The 22,983-nt window shown below is 41.7% G+C and overlaps 1 protein-coding gene across 3 annotated transcripts in view; it reads right to left on the bottom strand.

The window, feature by feature from the left end:
• Positions 1–22,983, bottom strand: part of rims2a (regulating synaptic membrane exocytosis 2a) — a gene marked incomplete at its 3' end in the record, with an annotated part of 136,647 nt that overhangs the window by 25,957 nt on the left and 87,707 nt on the right. For 2 of the 3 annotated variants that reach the window (XM_080426403.1, XM_080426404.1), the window contains one exon: positions 4,969–5,216. In XM_080426403.1, coding sequence (XP_080282529.1) covers positions 4,969–5,216 — 248 coding nt within the window. The remainder of the gene's footprint in view (positions 1–4,968; positions 5,217–22,983) is intronic. The other variant, XM_080426402.1, reaches the window with a different exon arrangement.

The following is a 22,983-nucleotide window of genomic DNA, read 5'->3' as shown; positions in this document are numbered from 1 at the left end:
TTTCAGGTTTTATAGAATAGAATGAAAATGGCGAGCAATCCATCTGAAGAAAAGCATGGGGTAATGGACGGTGCTGAATTTCCCTGTAGGCTGGCAGGATCTGAGCTGTTACGCTGTCATTTTGGCTGAGTCAGATATAGTGTACACTAGCAGCAGGTTTTTGGGGGGATGAGGGAAGGGGCGTAGGAATACGAACTCCCTCGATTGAGGTCAGAACCTAATTACTAGCAGTGGTGGAAGTACTCATTATTCATTTTTTTACTTAACCTGAGGCCGATTCTGAAAATGTTTTCTAAATCCTGAAATATGTATATTTTTAAAATCTCAAAATATTTTGTTCCAGGGACCCCCCAGAAGCAAAGATTTGAGTTACAGATGTTCACTTAAAAAAATATTAATATTTTCAAGATGTTTCAAACATAGCAGATCTACAAGCTCATAGCGCGGCTCGGTGCCGCGCTATGAGCTTGTATATCTGAACTTGTATATCTGTATATCTGCTATTTTTGAATAAGATAGCATAAGTACTAATTCGAATAAGATATACAGTAGGGCAGGGGTCTTCAACCTTTTCAGACCAGGGACCCCCAAACTGATGGGGTGATGGAGCAGGGACCCCCTACCTCGTAGGGTAGGGGGTAGGCCACCACATATATCTTTATATATTTATGTATAAAATTGTGTTTTATATGTATAAACATGAACAAATGGTTGCCTGGAGCCTGCTCCTACCCACAGGTTGTCCCAGTAGGTGTGCAAAAGACCTTTTCTTTCTCTACAAAATATGTATAAACATACAATGTTATTGTGCATTCAATACTAAGCTATTCAAATATGTCATGTTATGTTTAAAGACATATTGACATTTTTGAAAAAAAAATTAACAAAAAGTTTTTAAACTTTTTTTTTTTTTAATCAAACAATTTCGCGGACCCCCTGCAGTACCTCCGCGGACCCCCTAGGGGTCGCGGACCCCCTGTTGAAGACCTCTGCAGTAGGGCTCAAGTGGTAAATATATGCTTTGTATTAATAATCAGAATCCACAAAGTAACAAGTAATTGTAGTGGAGTAAAAAAGTACAATATTTCCCTCTGAGGTGTTAGTGGAGTAGAAGTATAACATACAGCACCAACATTTTTTAATACTTAAGTAAAGTAAAAGTACCTCAAAGTTGTACTTAAGAACAGTACTGAGGTAAATGTACTTCACTACTGTCCCACCACTGGGAATACGAGTGCCCTCATTTGAGGTCAGAGCCTAATTACTCGAGACTTTAAGAGTGCTGAGTGATGACTGAGTGCCACGATCGACCTTCATAAATCAATAGAGTGATCATGAAGGCCGGTGGAACTCTGAGAGACTATTTGTTTCTCGTTCTCGTCATCGCCGTCAATTCACACACACACTCAACTGAGACGCAAAGGACACCCGTTCATTAAGGGGAGCTGAGAGGTGAGTGTGTGTGTGTGTGTGTGTGTGTGTGTGTGTGTGTGTGTGTGTGTGTGTGTGTGTGTGTGTGTGTGCGTGTGCGTGTGCTGCGAGTGCACGTTGCTTGTGGGGACGCATTCCGGGAAACAGAAGGTGAACTCGCTCACTCACCTCACAAACCTCTGTCTCTCAAAGCCACAGTAGGCTCTGTGTCTGTAAGATGCGGCTTTGGCTGATCAGCCCCTCCCCCACCCACCCACCATCCTATCCTCTTGGCAGTGCAGAATATAAAACAACAAACTTAAAGTAAACCTCCATTTGAACGCATGCCTCCACTCGGTGGCCATAGAACCTTTATGGATAAAGTACAACAGAGAGAGGCCAGAATTGGAAGCTTGGCGTTGTGTCTCTGATGGTGGAGAGCCAGCACAGCACACACACATTTCAAGAAAAAATTGCAGGCTCTCACAAACTCCCTCTGATGTTCTTATAGAGTGCATCTACAGCAAAATATTGATGTGTTCTCTTCAACCTCTTGACTGTATGGTATACAGTATGCAGTCTGTGATTGTGTGAGGCTGTGGAGAGGCTTTCTCAAAATGAAAACGTGAAAACCGCAAGCAAGATGCGGTATTAAAAAAAAAAAAAAAATCACAATCCAACAACAGCGTCAACAGATGGCACAGCTCTTTCTCAATGGCCCTGGGAAAATCGAATATTAATGTAAACTGTATAATATCTTTTGCTGCGTTTGTTTTTTAAGTGAAAGTGAAATTGGTTTTAGTTTGTCTGTGGGTTTTATAAATATTGAACCAATGAAAAGTATTAACAAGAACTCGTGACTAAATAATAACTACATTGGATTCATTGGAACACAGGTTCAACAACAGGTTCTTTTTTCCATTTCCATGAAAAGCAACGGTTTGTAACGAGGATTCCACCTGACAGCGACGATACGTAGGATAAGGCACACTCGGCCCACGTGCCCATCATCAAATCACAACCAGGACGGGTAACGTTCCGCCCACGTGAGCTCATGCACGATCGATCGCCAACAAAAAAGTAGGGCATTTCATTTACGAAACAACCAAAAAGATTTGAAATATGGAGAATGGAGATACAAGGTTTCTGCTCCGAACAGCGACGACACAGACAACATGAATGGGCGCTGGCGGAGCGCCACGTCTAGAGGACTTACTGGGGGGGGGGGAGAGGTGGGGGGGGTCGACTGACCTCCAACACAAGTAGGGCAGAACCCAATCTGCCAGCGTACGTGTGCCCCACCAAGACATGCCACCCGCTGTGCCGCTTTTCACACTAAGTAATGACACTCAACCCCTCCTCCAATAGCTATTAACCCATTAAGACCTGAGAGGCCGCTTCTAAAACATTTTCTAAATCCTAACAGTTTTTCGGAAACAAATATTAAAAAAAAAAACATTTTCACGATTTTTTCAAAAATAGCAGATCTACAAGCTCATAGCGCGGCACTCGGTGCCGCGCTATGAGCTTGTATATCTGCTATTTTTGAATAGCCCAAATAAATCTTAAAATTACACAGATGCGTTCCCGGTCTTAATGGGTTAAACACAGCTGAAAAGAGTGGCGTAGTACGTACATTGATAAAATAAAACGACAAAACCAAGAATGAAGGAAAATAGTAGCCGGATGTCCTGTTATTAGTCAGAAGTGCTTTGCTGTGATTCATCATTTCAACCAAAAAAACACAGAAAGGCTAAAGTACAGTAACAGCAAACTGCTCTTCAATACAGGAGACAATTACCATTCACTGCTTTCCCTTTTCACACGCACACAGACACACAATACATAGTACATACTGTACTCGAAAATAATGGATGTAGAATACACATACGCATACCCCCCCAAAAAAAAAACTGCAATAAGGCTAAAGAAACAGCAAGTAGACTGCTCTTCAATACAGGAGACCCGTTTCCTTTTCACACGTGCATTTTCACACATTCAGTACATACTGTGTGCTAAACGAATGACGGATGTACGGCACACATGCAACACGTGCACATGTGCTCTTGAAGTGATATGCCACGTTCCGTATCGGTATAGGTCACAAAAAATGACATTCTAATCAAGAACTTGACAAATCGCAAAGAAAATTGAAGAAGAAGAAGAAGAAAGAAATCTTGCCGCAGGTGAAGGAGGTTAGCAGCAGGGACAGCAAAGCTATTACAGTTACACGGTCAACTGAAATTACATCTTTTTTCATAAATACGGTATAAGGGGTAATTGCATCTTCAACAGCAAAGACACAGCGGAAGTGGTGCCATAAGAACAGGAAAAAAGTAATAAGAAAAAGAAGAGAGAGAGAGAGAGAGAGAGAGAGAGAGAGAGAGAGAGACAGACAGACATACAGTATACAGTAGTTCACAGGAACCCTGTTACCTAGGAAAGGAAAGGAATAAGGACAAGGAGATTCATCGCCCCTGGTGACGGACGTGTTGAAGATAGTTAAAAGAAAGACTGTTTTCAGCACCTCGGACAGTGACCTGGTGAGTCCCGTGCAACTGCACTATTAGTCAGGCAGAGAAAAGAAAGACACCTGGTCCTGCATTCATGATGTTCATCTTGCCAACATGTTTCCATCTCCCCTTAACCCTTAACCCATTAAAACCGGAAACGCATCTGTGTAACTGCTTAAAACCATTGTTTTATACTTTGGCTATTCAAAATGAGCAGAAATACAAGCTTGTAGATCTGCAATTCTTTTTTTAAACGTTTAAGAGCCACTGATATAGCAACACAGGTTTCTCAGAAACCTGTTAGGATTTAGAAGACATTTTACAGATGCGTTTCCCGGATTGAATGGGTTAAACTTTACCATTGTAAATGATAGGCAACAACAATAATAAAGTGAAGAAGTTGAAGTCTGAGTCCCGTGGTATTCACACCACCACAAGATGGATACTCTGGAGGAGAAAGTAGAAACTGGAGGGAGAAGGTCAAGCAGTGTTACAACAACTCATGATGATCATCAGCATACAGTATAACATCCCAGAGGACCAGAAGAGACCAAACGGAAGGACAGACGTGCAGAATGTGTGATGGCTTGCTCAACAACGCAGTGTTTCCCAACCTTCAGGGTCCAGTCACAGGGGTGTTAAGTATAGGGCTTGACCCATTAAGACCTGGAACGCATCTGTGTCATTTTAGAATTCTTTAGCTATTCAAAAATAGCAGATCTACAAGCATTGTAGATCTTCTATTTTTGAAAAATCGTAAAAACAAAGTTTTATATATTTTTTTCAAAAATCGGTTAGGATTTAGAAAACATTTTTAGAATCGCCTCAGTCTTAATGGGTTAAGTCGTTAACATGTTTGAAAAACACAAGATTGTGTGTTTGTGTGTGTGCATGCGTGCGTGTGTTTGTGTGTGTGCACTTGGGGGGGGGGGGGGGGGGGGTCTCAGCTTGAGTCAGATGTAGGAAGAGGAGGCTCCGAGGTAATAAAAAAACAAAACAGAGGTTGGGACCCACTGGGCTCAGCGGGCTGAGGTGAGGCCCTTACCTGTTTGGCTGAGCTGAGAGGTACTCCTGCTCTTCCGCGACAGGCCAACGATGGCCTGCATTTTGGCACCGATGCTGGAGCGCCTCTTCTTGTCCCCCTCGGTCATGCTCAGCGCCGTGTCCGACTGGCTGCCGTCCGTCTTCTCCAGGTTGCACATGTCGCCGCTGACGCTCGTGCTCTTGGTCATGTTCGCCCCACCGCCGCCCGACGGGCCCGTCTGCCTGTTTTTCATTTTGGATGCAAAGTCACTGTCAGCCAAACCGCCATTTTGACAGGGGGGCAGGCAAGGACAGAGGAGAGGAAAGGAGAGGAGAAAGTAGAGGAGAGGAGAGGAGAGGAGAGGAGAGGAGAGGAGAGGAGAGGAGAGGAGAGGAGAGGAGAGGAGAGGAGAGGAGAGGAGAGGAGAGGAGAGGAGAGGAGAGGAGGACAGCAGAGTAAAGGATGGAATGAAGGAAAGGGACATGGATAGAGTTCAGGTACAGGAAGTCATGACTCAGTGCTGTTGGGTTTAGAAGTCAGTATTCTAAATCAGTGGTTCTCAAACCGTTTAATTTCAAGGACCCTCATAACTCTGGGAGCGTACAGATGGAACACCCTTGTAAGGGTCCATTTGGTTCCATTTGTACGCTCTCAGAGTTACAGACCGTAAAAGTCCATTTGAACCCTCTCTCAAGGAACCCTGAGGGTCCATGGACCCCACTTTGAGAACCACTGTGAAATGATAGTAAATACATGCAGCAGATCTGTATTCTAAAATGGTACATGCAGTGTGTGAGATGATGATGATGATGATGATGAATTTCACAAGCGCTGTGGACCTTGTGGTCGGTGTTAATGCATTATCCATTCCTAAAACTAAAATACAGGAATTGAATGTCTGTTGCTTCGTTAACCATGAATGGCGAACCCCTTTTTCTACCAAAGCTTGTTCCAAAGGCTGGTCTAAGACTAATGAGACTTAAAGGTATACTAGGTAAGATCAGATCTGTGTGTGCACACACACACACTACCCCTCCTCCCCCTCTCCAGGTATCAAAGTGATTGCTGTCTCTGGTGTATTCATTGATTAGAGAGAGCACCAACGAGCACATAACGAGTTTGACACTTTTATGGCCCAATCAATCAACTCAGTGCAGAACCCCTTTGAAGTTCAAAGGGATCAATTAAGAGCTCCAGACAGACGAGCCCCTGATACTTTTGCTATTTTTGAATTTGAATCCTGAAAAGTAACAGTTTTAGATGTTTCCACACCAACAGTGTCCTTCAGGATTCTCATCACAATCTAGACCTCCACCTTCTATGCACCTGATTCACAGTGCTGGAAAGTAACTAAATACATTTACTAAAGTACTGTACTTAAGTACAATTTTGAGGCGCTATACTTTGACTTGAGTATTTCCGTTTTCCGTTACTACTCCACTACATCTCAGAGGCATTTCATCTTTTTTTAATCCACTACAATTATTTGACAACTTCAAGTTAAGTTACTTTGTAGATTTAGATCACAAAACATGCATTAACCAAATAAGCATTATTTTATACTTCGACTGTTTGAAAATAGTCTTATTTTTTAAATATATGAGTACTTTTACTTTGGCAGTGCAAGTATATCTCGATCTGAATAATTCTTCCACCGCTGCTGATTCTCACGTGAACAATGGGATGTTTAATTCATTTCCCTTCTGAACCACTCCAGATTACACGCAAAATGACAACTCATCAATCGCGTCCCAATTCAATTTCTCTCCCTGCAGGAAAGAGAGAAAAACGGGGCACCAATTAAGTGTCCCATTTGGGTGTGAGAGTGTGACATTCAATTTTAAAGGGACAAATTACATCCTGCAGTATTATTAGTATTATTAAAGGCATGATTACAACGTGTAAAAAGATCACCCTCAGGCTATACATTTAATAACGTAGTCTGACCTCAACCACTCGACTGTCCTATAAAGACAACTAATAGAGAAGGACATGCTGATTATAATTGTGGGGGTGGGGTGGGGGGGGGGGGTGTGCACTATGATGATTAGGCCTGCCTCCTTCAATTAGTTCAAATAGGCTCCTTTAAATCCTTCTCATTCAAACTTTAGACATTTGTGGTCTATTCCACTGCCTTGAAGCTTAACAATGATAATACATCTTTGTCATAACCGATTGTACTTGAGAATCCATCTACCAAGTAAAAAAATTACAATGCCGTATCACATGCACGCACACACACGCACACAAACGCATGCACACACACACACACACACACACACACACACACACACACACACACACACACACACACACACACACACACACACACACACACACACACACACACACACACACACACACACACACACACACACACACACACACACACACACAAGTAAGACGCGCGAACGCGGTAAGCGAACGCAAAAAAAGAATGAAAAAAAATATTTTAAAAAAAGTAACCAATAAAAAAAAAAATTAAAAAAAAGAAAAAAATCTGCGTTAAAAGGAGCATCTTAGAAAAATACAAATTCCCCCAAAAAAAACTTGGAATGTTTTTGAACAATTCAACAAAGTGTTTGAAGTGCCTGTTTCACCCACTTCCGGGGGGCGGAGCCAAAATCCGAGCCCGAAGTATTTGTTCGTAGACCCCCACTTAGGGGGGGTAGAAAAAGTTTGGGAGCGATTCGGGCACTTTTCATTTAACATGGGGTTTCAATGGGGAGTTTTTAGGAGCCTTCTCCGGGGCGTGGCTTCCGGGGGAAGGGGCGGGCTTAAACGCAACCTTGACAGGTGTGTTCAGTTTTCAAAGACCTTTCATTTGATGTATGGTACGTCTATATTGGACATTTACTTATCTCAGAGGAGCTGCACACAGGCAGTGCACACAGAGAGACAGAGAGAGAGAGACACAACCCAAGCAGGGTTACATAGTAAGCTCCACTTGGTCGGAGGCGCGGCTTCGCCGCGCCTCCTCCCGCGTTCGCAACCATTGTGAGACTGACGGACGGTCCACATTGATGCGAATTATTTTTTCATATAGAATATTGTAGTCAAAAAAAAGGACATCCAGCAATGCAAGATAATTATTTATGCTCTAATTTCATCATCAAAACTGATAATGATGGCAGAATATTTACATGTTTCTGTTTCAGCAGTGTGGTATTGGTGTGCCTTTACCGCACCGTCGTGACAAACAGAGAGCTGAAGGCCAGAAGGAAAAGCTCTCATTCTACTGGTCAATCTTCCCTATAGAGCGTCGCAGTTCCCGCCCACTTCCTGTTTTTTTTGGTGCCGGAAGAAAAAACTCAATTCATTTTTCCATTGACATTTCCAAAAATATTTATATCTATTAATTTAAGCCTCGAATCAAGCCATCACGAGATGACATGAATCATGACCATAAAACGTTTTTTTCTGTGATTTTTTTTTATTTTATATTTAATTATATGATATACTATATTTAATAAATACCCTTTGTTTTGCCGTTTTCAAAAAAAAAATAATCACAGAATCAAACGTTTATGGTCATGATTCATGTCATGTCATGATGGCTTGATTCGAGGCTTAAATTAATAGATATAAATATTTTTGGAAATGTCAATGGAAAAATGCATTGAGTTTTTTCTTCCGGCACCAAAAAAAACAGGAAGTGGGCGGGAACTGCGACGCTCTATAGGGCATAGCAGTGGCGGCCATTTCCTGGTTCCACTTCAAAATACTCAATGCAAGTTTCCCATTGACATTTCCAAAAATATTTATATCAATTAATGTAAGCCTAGAATCAAGCCATCCAGGGTCCTGGTGAATCATGACCATTAAACATTTTTTTCTGTGATTTTATTTTATTTTATATTTACTTATATGATATACTATATTTAATAAATACCCTTTATTTTGCCGTTTTCAAAAAAGTTTTTTCACAGAATCAAACGTTTTATGGTCATGATTCACCAGGACCCTGGATGGCTTGATTCTAGGCTTAAAATAATTGATATAAATATTTTTGGAAATGTCAATGGGAAAAATGCATTGAGCATTTTGAAGTGGAACCAGGAAATGGCCGCCACTGTTATGCCCTATATATGGTCATGAAATATGGGTCATGGGCCAAAAGAATGAGATCGTGGATACAAGTGGCTGAAATGTGTTTTGTCAGGAGGGTGGCTGCATGGCATCTCCCTTAGAGATACTGTAGGGTGAGAAGATTAAAAAAAAACGTGCTTCTCGATTATTCGATTAAACTACATGGGCAAGACTAAGTCAGTTATTGGTTCTAAATGTCAGCTTCGATATTTTTGGGGTTAATTGCAAAGTCCAAGGTCCCCTACTGGAACTTCTACCTCCTTGGCCGTGATTTAAGCAGTTGAAGATGGATGGATGGGTGGAAGGAAGTTTATTTTCTTGCTATGGAAAAATTAAACGTAGCTAGAATTAAAGTCTTCCCTTTTTTCTGTGCAGAAAGGGTGGAGGGAGAGCTTCAGATCAGCGCTAACGTTAGCTTATGACCACGCTGGGACCACGTTGCTCTGAGTGAGGGATTCTGGTTGTCAGGGGAAGTAGCAATGCAGAAATCATTCATCTGGGCGCCTTTAAAAAAGGGATTGCGCTCATAAACTTTGTAGTTACAGGCAGCTGAAGTTATTGCTTAGCTGAAAAGTAACTTGTAGCATAACTAGTCTTGTGGAAAACCTAAGTGGATGTGAGGCTAAGCTTCCTAGAAGAAACAGAACCCCTGTCTGCATATCACACATTCCATATCGAATAACTGTTAAAGCGTTTAATACAGTGGTTCCCAAACTTTTCAGCTGGAGACCCAAAAGAGAGATTATACGTTTGCCCGGGACCCAAACTATAGTGAAAATAGCAGATCTACAAGCGCACACCGTGCCGCGAGCTTGTAGATCTGCTATTTTCACTACTTCTTAAACGTCTTTTAAATGTATTTATGGCAATCATTAGATGTTTTGATTTTATTTATGAAATACTTGTTGGGAAAATGTTGGAATTGTTTTTAATTGATGAAAAGTTGTGACTTTTGTTTAAACGTTTTTAAAATCTTTTGTAGGAAACGGGGGAAAAGGGGATCGCCATCCATAAAAGATTGGTCCGCGACCCAAACATGGGTTCCGACCCACTGTTTGGGAAACAGTGGTTTAATGCATCCTCATTCTGTTCCATAAACTAGCAAGCTAATTCAGCCGAACAGACTTTGCAAATCAATAAAGTATTGACTGTGACCTGTGTAACCTCAATTAAGCATACAATCAGTGTGGTGCTGGTGGTCAACCCACAAAAGTTGTCACTTGCAATAAACAATGCTTGTTTTGAGATGAATGGTGGTGTTGTTGTTGCTCCCTGAGTCATACTGACCGCAATGCTTTGGGTCATCGGGTCATTGGTCGGTAGGACCGGGACTCTTTCAGTCTTAATGTAGGAGACTCTTTGAGACTCCGCCGGTCATTGGCTTAGGAATGCGAACAAAAAATCGCCATGAACTCAAGGCTTCGTGGAGTAATTGAATAGAAAATAGGTCATTATTTGGGTGAACTACTCCTTTAAGTTGAGGCATTTTCATAGAACCACCTCTTGTTCATTCTTAAAGCGGCGCTATATAACTTGTAAAAACGTTTTAGGTAGGCCTACTATAACAAAGTACGTGGGTCCACTTGCACATGTCGCCGCTGACGCTCGTGCTCGTGCTCAAACGTAACAAAGTACGTGGGTCCACTGAATTGTACACTCTCATAGTTATGGGGGGTCCGTGGCCAGACGCACACCAAACTGGGGGGCATTGAAATTAAAAAGTTTGAGAACCACTTGTTCTACTACTCAATATCAAAAATATGTAAATATTTAATCAAACTTATTTAAACACTGATAAATGTGAGACATGTTCTCCCATTTCACTACTCAGAAGGAATCATTATTTTGTTCAACATGAAGAGGGCTGGCACTGCAGTTGGCACCGCAGTAATCCAGATGTACTCTAAAACATTGTTGCACACCTCATACATCAGCTTCTAAAGCTCATTGTTTACGCCAGGCCTGCAGCGCTGGTGGGCTCTGCTGTGCATCAGCCTGAACTTTAAAACATAAATATTGAATGCTTATTGAAGGATTAGTGGCATTGATCAGTTAAGGCACCCCAGAAGCTTTGAAGTAGACTTCAAGCGCCTCCCTTCCCCGCCCGACAATATACTGTACATGGACCAGCAGTGTGAAGGTGACATTCTAAAAATAAATGGTCTGGTTTCACTCCGGTGGATACAGAATGATGTGACAATTTTTTTTTAAATATTGTATTATTATTAAAGAGCAGGAATACCAGGAGATATAGAGAATTGCTGCCTTGATTGCTTGCAAAATTCATGTCATGGCGAAATTTATGTCACACAGGTACACATACAACCAAGCTCGAATGAACGCACAGGCTCACGGGGCAGCAGCCTGGCCCGGGGCACCAAGCTCCGGGTGGCACAAAAACCCTGGCAGCGCCAAACAACTATGCCTGCCTTGTGCCTCAAAATGTGTCCAAAACGAAGCTGAAAACAAAAGGTGCATCGAGCTTTTGCAGTGCTAGCTCCTACTCTCTGGAATGGCTTATTACCACTGTCCTGAAGAAATGCAGAGTCAGTCGATGCCTTTGAAAAGCTGCCAAAAACGAATTTGTTTCGCAAACATTTTGGTTTGTAATATAGTTTTTTCTACGTATTGTTTATTTCTATGTACTGTTTTTGCTGCTCTCTATGTAACTTATTTTTAGCGTTGCTCTACTTTAATGTGATGTTCTGGTTTTATTTTAGCTTATTTACTGTACAGCACCTTGTAACATTTGTTTTGAAAGGCGCTTTATAAATACATTTACCTTACCTTACCTCGCCGCCTCACACTCAAGACTCTCCTTGCATTATCATTGTCTTTGAGGTAAAGCGTCCTTGTGTTTATGAAAGACGCTATATAAATTCAAGCTATCATTATTATTATTTATTATTATCACAACATCATGCTGACACTCCGTGGCATAAGTGAGGACGATACAGAAAACTTGCCCACGCTTAATGAGGCTTCAGCGTTCTGTGACATAATGACACATTTGGAGAACAGCAGTTAATGTAAGCGCTCTTTGCAGACGTCTCGTTTCAAAAAGCTCGAAAGAGCTGAGTCTGAATGATATAATCTATAATATTATTGTATTTTATTTCGTTTTTATTATAATTTGAACTTGCATTGACGGCATGTAATGTAGCTGGTTTGATTTAAAAATAGCCCGCTGTCGAAACCTGGCCCCATAGCCCCCCTGGGTACCAAATAGTCTTAATCTGGCCCTTCTACAACAGCTTTAAGGTATATATGCAAAAATATGTATCAAACCATTGTGCTGGCCTAAAGGACATACACTTTCTGTGTTAAATTAGCTTATTTTACAGCTTAACCCATTAAGACCGGGAACACATTTGAGTCATTTTAGAGTTAAGCTATAACCATAGCTATAACCATTACTTTGGCCATTCAAAAATAGCAGATCTACAAGCTCATAGCGTGGCACCGAGTGCCACGTTACGAGCTTGTATATCTGCATTTTTTTTTTAAACATTTGTGTGAATACATATATATTTTTTAACTCAAATCTTCTTGGGGGTCCCTGGAGCAACACATTTTGATGGAGATTGGCAGGCAAAAACGTAATTTTGGGGGTCCTTGACAAGAAAAAGTTTGAGCACCACTGATACAGCAACAATAGTTTTTCAGAAAACGTAAGACATTTGTTGAGACATTTGACAGTTACAAATGTTCAATATATATTCAAAGATTTGCACAAATGTTCACGATATAATAGCAGATATACAAGCCCATAGCGCGGCACTCGGTGCCGCGCTATGGGCTTGTATATCTGCTATTTTTTAATAGCCAAAGAAATCTTGACACAGATGCGTTCCCGGATTCAATGGCTTAACACGCTGTTCCTCTTCCATGTCCAACTCACACTCCACCTCTCCTGGCTGGGCCTTGGCACTCAGGCCGGCCCCCGCAGCAAACACGCCTGCCTCCCTGCCTGCCTGCCTGCCTGCCTGCCTGCCTGCCTGCCTGTACTGCCTGTACTGCCTGTACTGCCTGTACTGCCTGTACTGCCTGTACTGCCTGGAACACTGGGGCTCTCCAGGGATTCCTGGATTTCAACCTCAGCCCAAAAGAACACAATGTTCCACCATCATGCACATTGCTCTCTGTGCATTTTCATCTAGGCCATCATGTTCCTAAAAGGCACAAACACAAGCCTCATATTTATGTATTTACCTTTTTTTTGCCCCACTCGTAGTGTTGACAGTTTTGGTTTGGTTAATGACCCGTGTGTGAAGTCCCTAAGTGGAATAGATCAGATCTACGTTGAGCCTGTGAGATTGTATATTAGCTGAATTTATTTTATATCATTTTTGCCTATAATGACAGGCCCGACATTGGGAGGTCAGGGTTAAATGTATGAGGAAAAAGTGAATGCACTTTGATATTTATATCTGTAGTGTTATATACGTACAGTATATCATGTTTTTATTACACCGTAGCACGTTGTGTGATTGTGTAAAGCGTGGTGTAACTTTGCTGATATTTAACACATTCCATGCCAGAGTTTAATCTCATAATGTACTCACCAGTGCCAGCGTTTTATTGTTGTTTTTTAGTTTTTTTCATGTCGCCACAGACCTCGCTAAATAAGTTAAAAGTGCGCGTTCATTTGGTTCTAAACACACAGCGGATCCGTGAGAAACGGCGAGCGAAAACAGTTTCCAAATCCGTGCCGCCATCTTGAAGCTACAGCCGATCAACGGTAAACAGTGATCAGCGAGGAGAAAAACAACAACCAGAGAAAATCGAGTTTTAAACAGGATCCCAGACAGGAAGCGGATACGATCGAAAAAACCGGAACCCGAATAATTCCGTTTCCGACCGGAAACCGGAAACGGAAATGGATCAAAAAAATTCGGAAAGTGCACCTGGGGCACTTAACATGGGAATCGGCGGTTCGCGTAGATCTACGCGACTGGCACGCTGCGGCTTTAAATAGGTTCGCGTAGATCTACGCGACTGGCATGCAATGTGTTAATGTGAATCATATTGTTCTATGGGGATGTGAACATTTTTTGACATAACACTTCTCACTGTGTTCTGTATGATGCCTGTTTCCACAGGAAAACTGCTGCTGGTGGTGTTCTTTTCTACCTGCTCAGACAAAGTGAGGTCTCTCTCTACACACAACGCACAGAAAGGTGTTACATCAGATTTTCCATACGATATAACGATAGCTTTCGCACAATCTGCATTTTCAGAGCTTGTTTATTTTAATGATCAATCGATCGATTGTGTTCCGGCTTGGATCAATGGAAACTAACAGAGTATAATTTAACCCATTAAGACCTGAAGCCGATTCTACAAATGTCTTCTAAATCCTAACAGTTTTCTGAAAAACGTATGTTTCCATGTCAGTGGTGCTCAAACTTTTTCTTGTCAAGGACCCCCAAAATTATATGTATTTGGCCACGACCCCCATCTCAAAATATGTAGTTCTAGGGACCCCCAGCAGAAGTAAAGATTTGAGTTACAAATGGGGTCTTTGGGGGGGTACCAGGGGGTCCACAGCAAAAGTATACTTTCACAATCATTTTAACCACTTTAATCATATTTTACACTTTGGCTATTCAAAAATAGCAGATATACAAGCTCATAGCGCGGCACTGAGTGCTATATACAGTACTGTACCATCCGCTATTTTTGAAAAATCGTGAACATTTTTGCAAATCTTTGAATATATATATTTTTGAAGCGAACTTGGCACAAATATGTTTGAGAACCACTGACAAAGACTGCATTGACAGCCGAATCGCGAATGAAGCATAGAAATGCAAACGCAGAAGTCATCCAAAGGTGTGTTTTCTCCTCTGCCCTTTGAAAGCCTCTCTCTCTCTCTCTCTCTCTCTCTCTCTCTCTCTCTCTCTCTCTCTCTCTCTCTCTCTCTCTCTCTCTCTCTCTCTCTCTCTCTCTCTCTCTCTCTCTCTCTCTCTCTCGTTCGTCTTTTCAGAAGAGCAGTAGGGCAGAAAGATGTGTTTCTATGGTAACTGTGTCTGTGCCCCCCGACCAGAGCGGCTGCTTGCATTACGCGACACGCGCCAGTCTGTCTGTCTGCACCGTCTCTATGGTCACACCTGACCAACAGCCAGTGGTGGACAGTAACAAAGCACAGAAACCTCTTATCTCCATATTTTAACCTTTTGTGTTTTTTTTCTTAAATGAACGCCCTACTTGATCATACTGCAGCGTCACACAAAAGCATCAAAAGTAGCAGATCTACAAGCTCGAGCTTGTCGATCTGCTATTTTTGCTTCTTTTTTAATGTGAATCCTGAAAAGTAACAGTTTTGGACATATGAGGTTTCCACCCGACAGAGACGATATACTTGAGTACTGTACTTAGGTAAATTCTTTGAGTATCTGACTTTACTTGAGTATTTGTTGTTATTGGGGGGGGGGGGGGGATACTTATGACTTTCACTCCACTACATTTCAAAGACAATCCCGACATTGAACCTCTCTGATCTTCAAACTACCATCAGAAGGAAGAGAATCTTATTAAACTGAGTGGCAGAGCTCTTTTGTGGAGAACAAAGGGAGCACCACCACACATCAAACAGTTAACATACAGGTTCCTGTGCAACACAGCAGACAAAAAAAGAATCAAGCGCTGGAGTGTCACGGACAAACAAATGCCTTTTTTTCATGCGTCTTCATCATCATCGAAGCCCAAGCGCCATCTTCATCAGCGTTGGTCCCTCGTTTACTTTGTAAAAGCACCGTGTAAATAAAAAGGCATTTATTTGTCAGTGATGCTCCGGTGGCCAATTATTTTTGGTAGAGCTCTTTCATCACAACACATTAAGGTATTGATTTGTCCTTCTGTTCGAATGGGCTGCTGTTGAAAATCGTGGCTGTCAGGCGGAAACCTTGTCCGTCCAAAAAGCATTACTTTTCAGGAAATGGAAAAAAACTGAATCTGTGTTCCAATGGATTCAATGTAGTTATTATTTAGTCACAAGCTCCTGTTAAGACTTTTCCTTTAAATATTTATAAAAACCCACAGACTGATTTAACCACTTTCATTTTAATAACGTCTAAAAAAACAAAAAGCAAGGCCCGGGCACTTATAGGCTCAATGTAGCCTGACAGCGCGTCGCGGGTTCGAGTCCCGTTCCCGACGACCTTTGCTTCGTGTCTCTCCCCGTCTCTCTCTCTCTCCCTCTTTCCTGTCCATATCTTCACTGTATAGGGCATTCATTTACGGGAAAAAAATAACATTTACGAAATATGGAGAAATGAGGTTGGCGGGACAAAGTCAACATCCCCTGCTGCCTTGCTAATGGACACTGGCTGTCCCTCAAACTAGCGCTCTTTACTCTTCCTCTCATGCATGAGCGGTTACCCTGGCAACAGCGGATGCATGACAGAGACTGAGACAAGAGGAGGTACAGTATAGGGCCAGATTCAAAAGTGCTGATGGAAAGAAAAGCTCCTTATATCCTGGATACCGCACTGTTTTACTTAAAGCTGCCCTACGTAACTTTCCTCTTCTACCCCGGAGTTGAACCCGGTTTCCTGCACAAGTGCAGTGTGTGCAGTGGTGGAAGAAATACTCAAATTCTTTACTTAAGAAAAAGTATCAATACTACAATGCAGAAATACTCTGTTACCAGTACGTAAGTCTGGTATTCAAAATTTACTTGAGAAAAAGTACAAAAGTATTGGCATCAAAATGTACTTAAAGTACCAAAAGTAAAAGTACTCATTATGCAGATAACTTTCATTTCATGTTTTCAAAATTGTATAAAATAATTTGAAAATAGCCGATCTATAAGCTCACAACCCATCGCATCGCGAACCGTTGTGAGCTTGTAGATCAGCTGTTTTCAAATAGCCGAAGTCTATATACTGTATAGGACTGAAGTGGTTAATGTATGTTTTGTAAATGTACTATATCGTTTTGTAAAAAGTACTATATTTGCCTCTGAGATGTAATGGAATAGAAGTAAAAGTATTGCTAATTGGAAATACTGCAGTAAAGTAAAAAATACCTTTTATGTGACGCTCATGTTTGATGAAGTAGGGCATTAATTTTACCCCCCAAAAAATACATAAAAAGAAATATGGATTTACAGTTTTTTTTTCTCCTGTCTGACAGCAACGATGTGCTAGTATTACACAAGGCTAAATGCATGTTGATGTACTACCGTGACCTAAAAACCTCAAACACAGCAGCTGAGTCAGAGTAAAGCCAGTGTAGTGTATAATAAGCGAGCGAGCGGCGATGTTTCTGCCAAGTTAGATAGCCGCGCCGTGTCCTTTTTCCACGTTGAAAAGGGCCAGGCCTCAACATCATAAAAGAAAACAGCACTCAAAGGAAATCTAGCATCTTATACCCGATCACTTTGACCCGACTTTATGTCTTTCAATAAACTCTGGATTTTTTTTACCGTTCCGCTTCATTTCTTGAGGCGCTGTGATGCCTCTGCTATAATAATGTACTTAACCCATTCAGTCCGGGAACGCGTCTATGTCATTTCTAAGATTTATTTGGCTATTCAAAAATAGCAGATATACAAGCCCATAGCGCGGCACCGAGTGCCGCGCTATGAGCTTGTAGATCTGCTATTTTTGAAAAATCGTGGAAGTTTGCGCAAATCTTTGAATATATCTTTTTTTAAAGCGAACATTTGTAAAATATGTTATTCCAGGGACCCCCCGCCCAAGAGGCAAGGATTTGAGTTACAAATGTTCGCTTTAAACAATATATATTCAAAGATTTGCACACATTTTCACGATGTTTTAAAAAATTGCAGATCTACAAGCTCGTAGCGCGGCACTCGGTGCCGCGCTACGAGCTTGTAGATCTGCTATTTTTGAATAGCCAAAGAAATCTTAAAATGACACAGATGCGTTCCCGGATTGAATGGGTTAACGTTCGGGTTGCATATATAGCCAGATGTGGGCGTCGTCGTCATCACTACACTGCGGTTACATAACGAGCCGTGCGAGTATAATGTACATGTCTCTGTTTTTTTTCACCACGCTCCTTTGACAATCACGCTAATCAAGCGGAAAATAAAGCTTGCCGTGTATAGGGACCGTATCGACGCTGTCGGGCTGGAAAAGCTCGTATCTACTTCGTATCTACTTCGTCATACAGCAGCAGTGACACACAAAGGTAGCAAAAATAGCCGATCTACAAGCTTGTGAGAGGGTAATTTTTGCTATGTCTGTCAAAAAGATTACGTGTAAGTGAAAGTGGTCAAGTCTGACTGTGTTTTTTTGTTATTTTTTTAACCCATTTTTTCACCCAGTGCCAATTTCCTGTGTAATCCTGGGCGCTACACTCCCTCTGCCAGCCTAGGGAGAGCCTAGAGCCGAGCTCATGCCTCCTTCAATGCATGAGAGCTAGCAAGCCGCATCTTATTCCCTGGTTGGACGTAGCGCGTGGAAGGAACACGTTATTCCAACCAGTTCCTTTCCCCTCCATCAGGCGCCCCCGGCTGACCAGGGGGAGGCAGTATAGAGACCAGGATTACTGCATGTTTTTGTGAGGGTACCTACCCTAGGAGAGACGTTTTTTTTTTAAATAAATATTGAAAAGCAATATTGAAAATTATTAACAAGAGCATGTGACTACACTGGATCATTGGAACACAGGTTCTTTTTTTTTTGTTCAAGTGACAGTTTTGGATATACAAGGTTTCCGCCGCAGTGACGATACCCTGCTCTGTGTGACAGAGAGCCTTAAATACAGCAGCCATTTTGCCTTTGCTTTGCATTCACACTTTAATGGTGTGTGATAGAAAAAATATCGTGGCTGTCGGGCAGAAACCTCTTATCTCCATATTCTAACTGTTTTGTGTTTTTTTTTGGTAAATGAACGCCCCGCTTGATCATACGGCGTCACACAAACGTATCAGAAGTAGCAGATCCACAATCTGCTACTTTTGATCAAAACGCTTCGCGCCGCGTTTCGAGCTTGTAGATCTGCTATTTTTGATACTTTTGAATTTGAATCCTGAAAAGTAACAGTTTTGGACATGAGGTTTCCACCCCGACAGAGACGATAATAGTACAAAGAGCAGAGGCATGGAGGTCAGCGCTGTCATCTTAAAGTATGTACTGTGAGACCTGGCCAAGACAGGACCAAAGCAGTCCAACAAAGAACAAAACGAAAGAGTCCATCAAAATGCAACTAAAAAATCGAAAATACAAAAAAAAAAAAACATCTGCCAATGCAGACCAATACAATTAGTAGCCTATTCTATATAAAAAAGAAACTTGAGCAGGATATAGACAGCAAATCCATTATCCGACTCCAAGTTGAAACAAGGTGATCCAATTTAAGCTTTGCCTGCAAATCGTTCCACGACCTTCGGTGGTCCTTGGTAAAACAAGATAATCTTGCCTGCCTCAGTTTGAACAGCAAAATGGGGTCTTTAGAAGCACAAACATGGCACACAGGTTTTTATAGGAATTGGAAGGGCTGTTAAATCCAAGAATGGATTATTAATGGGCCTTCTACCAATGATACCTATATACATTACAAAAAGCTGGGTCTGGCTCTGGCCTAGCAAAAGTGGCACCAATTTCTATGTGTACTCCAGCTCCGTACACGTACAGTATGTATATATACTTTCTGAAACTGCACCATGAAAGAGATGTAGATGTTGATCTCTCCAGGGAGTGTAATGGCTCACATACAGTAGTGTATAGCTTATGAAGTGCACACATGAAAGATGTATAGCTCTCTAGCTGTCATGACAGATGTTTAAAGTAGGGGGAAGGGCGACTCACTTTCAGTGCAGGAGGTATCTTTTTATTTTATTTAATTTTTTACAATTCTTATTTGTATAATCTTCAAATCAGCCACTTGATATCAATTTGTTGCGATTATAAAAAAGAACATTTAAGTCTGCCTTTTTTGCTATAAACAGTGTCGAATGTGAATCAATGCTAGAAGATGATGATGAGTGTGAGTGGGTGGTTGTGTGCGTGTGCGTGTGCGTGTGTGTGTGTGTGTGTGTGTGTGTGTGTGTGTGTGTGTGTGCGCATGTGCGTGTGTGTGTGTGCAGGACAGGTGCAGAAGGTATGAATGAGCAAGTGCTAATTGGCTTGAGGAGGTGGTTGACAGGTAGGGAGGAAGATGCACAGGATCGATGCATATACGTTGACAGGTTGTAATTAAGGAACAGACACATTTCACTGTGTAAGGGCTCAGACAGGTGAAGGACAGTGTGCACACAGACACCAACGACACAACACAACACAACACAACACAACACAACACAACACAACACAACACAACACAACACAACACAACACAACACAACACAACACAACACAACACAACACAACACAACTCCCAGTGCAGACACAGCAACAGGCCAGCGACATAAGACTACGGCTAACCTAGCCTGGGACCAGGCGAAGTCTGGGGTGACCAATCAGGGCCCAGTATTCAAATATGGGAGACTGTGATTGGTAGTTAGTTGTAGGTCTAATCAATTGCGTCCAGAGCCATATTGTTTTGATCCCGCCCCGTTGGGAAAAAAAACGTCATCATAGAGGCACCAGACTCATATCCACGCAGTGATACAGTCTGGCTACGTGAGGCTACGGCTAACCCACTGTGACAGCCTGTGGGATTCAAATACAATTTGTGCTTCAACCGTCCAGACCTCTCAGGTCATCTGGGAAAAGGTCTGCTTTATGTCCTTAGAAAATAAAGGTTTTTATACGCAAACTCCCACAAAACTGCAGGTCTGCCACAACTCTCAGTTTGTTTGACCCATTCAAATCCGGGGACACCGCATCTCTGTCATTTTAGATTTCTTTGGCTATTTAAAAATAGCAGATCTACAAGCTCATAGCGCGGCACCGAGTGCCGCGCTATGAGCTTGTGGATCTGCTATTTTTGTTTTAATCGTGAAAATGTGTGCAATTCTTTGAATATCTTTTTTAAAGCGAACATTCGTAACTCAAATCTTTGCTTCTGCAGGGGGTCCCTGGAAGAACACATTTTGAGATAGCGGTCCGCGGCCAAATCCATATAATTTTGGGGGTCCTTGACAAAGTTTGAGAACCACTGATATAGCAACATACGTTTTTTTCAAAAAAATGTTTTTTTAAATGTATTTAAAAGACATTTTGTAGAATCGGCCACAGGTTTTAATGAGTTAAATCACAGCTAAAACCTTTTCTGTTTGCCGCTGCCTTTTGTTGACACTTCTTTACTTATTTTCCTGCGCTGTAATTTGCTCTCTTATTTTCCTATTTTTGTATGCAAATGTTCTTTCATATTGTGTTTTACTCTGTGTAGGTGTTTCCTATAGAGATAGGTATTTAACTTCTGTTTCTTAATTTTTTTTCTTCTGAATTCAAATGTCCTGTTATAACGTGTTTCTTTAGCTTAAAGCACATTGAATTGCCTTGTTGTTGAAAATGTGCTTTTGAAATAAACCTGACTTGCCTTGCCTACAGTTTCAGGGCGAGCTACTAGAAACATGGCTCAATGTTTCTTCTATTCACACATGGTACCAACACCTGGGACCACCTGGGGTCACAGTTGGCGTGTGCTTTGGCTCTAATGTCCTCCTGTACGGCAATACTGTAAAGAGCGCACAGTGTTCCCAATCGTAACTGTGTACACAAAGGTAAAGGCCTGGCTGATGTGTTAGTCTCACATGAAGGTGTGTTGGCTTTCAGCGTAATGTGTTTTCCGTCAAGTCCAAGGAGACAGTCACTAGCACCAAAGCGTATTGCACCGGGAGGCTGTATTTTCCGTAAACAATTGTCGCACGTAAATAAATAAAAAAACGACCTCATGTTGTGTCGATCACGTTTACACACTGCCTCCCAAGCTTTTGTCCGTCATTAAAGTTTTCGGATCCGGTTAGATTTTATTTTATTTTGTTTTGGTTCGCGACTAATATAAATAATTAGAATAAACTGTTTGTGGCTGTTGTGTAATGATTGATTTTTTATCAAATGACAGATTTAAGAAACGTAGACAAAAAATACGGACTGCAGTGTGTAAGCCCCATAAAACCTGATTTATGCATTGTTGTGCGCCGGTGTCTTACGCCAGGAAATAGCCGCTCTACAAGCTCACAACACATCGCGGCACGACGCGTTGTGAGCTTGTAGATTGGCTATGTTCATGCACGACACCGGCACACGACTAAGTATAAAACAGGCATTAGGTTGGTAAGGAGAACCTGCTGTGAAAGTAATTTGATGGTGTTGACATCTTATTAGAAGGCTGGGTTAATCTGCTTGCCTACTGTGAGAGCCTGTGGGATTCTAAATCAATTTGTTCTTCAATTTGCTCTTGACATAGTTTTCTTAATTTAAACCAACTAACATCCACTAACCCTACACGTTCCAGAAATGAAATGAGACTCCTTGTGGACACGCTGAAACGGTGCCATGTTAAACACAACAGTGTTAAACGTGACGGCAACTGAGGTCTTCCTCGCACGCCTTAACTTAAGGATATTAGTCCATTCAGTACATGCACTATGAGCTATGAGCTTGTATATCTGATATTTTTGAATAGCCAAAGAAATCTAAAATGACACGGATGCGTTCCCGGATTGAATGGGTTAAGATCAGTCCCTATTCTAGGAAAAGAAACGGTGCAGCAAATCTTTCTTCAAACACTACGTTTGCTGACAGATTCCGGAACTAAAACAATATCACAAGTGCATCGACTGTCAGACAAATGACATTGACGCCGGTTGACTATGTATATAGACGCCTAATCTTTTTAGTGAATAGATTAAAAACGAACCAATCCCCATTCTCAGTACTGATGCCTCAGTTTATGAGTTCGCTCATGGGCAACGCAAACACAACCTTCTCCAGCGGAAAGAGAACTAGCAGTGTGAAGTTTTTTTTGGGGGGGAGAGACGACGAGGGAATATAACTGGCAACATCGTTTATAAGCACCTGCTCT

This window comes from Gymnoscopelus braueri (assembly GCF_963280865.1).
Source record: "Gymnoscopelus braueri genome assembly, chromosome: 4".
Lineage (NCBI taxonomy): Eukaryota > Metazoa > Chordata > Actinopteri > Myctophiformes > Myctophidae > Gymnoscopelus > Gymnoscopelus braueri.
Note: the sequence above shows the minus strand (reverse complement) of the source record. Positions and strands in the feature narration are given on the sequence as shown.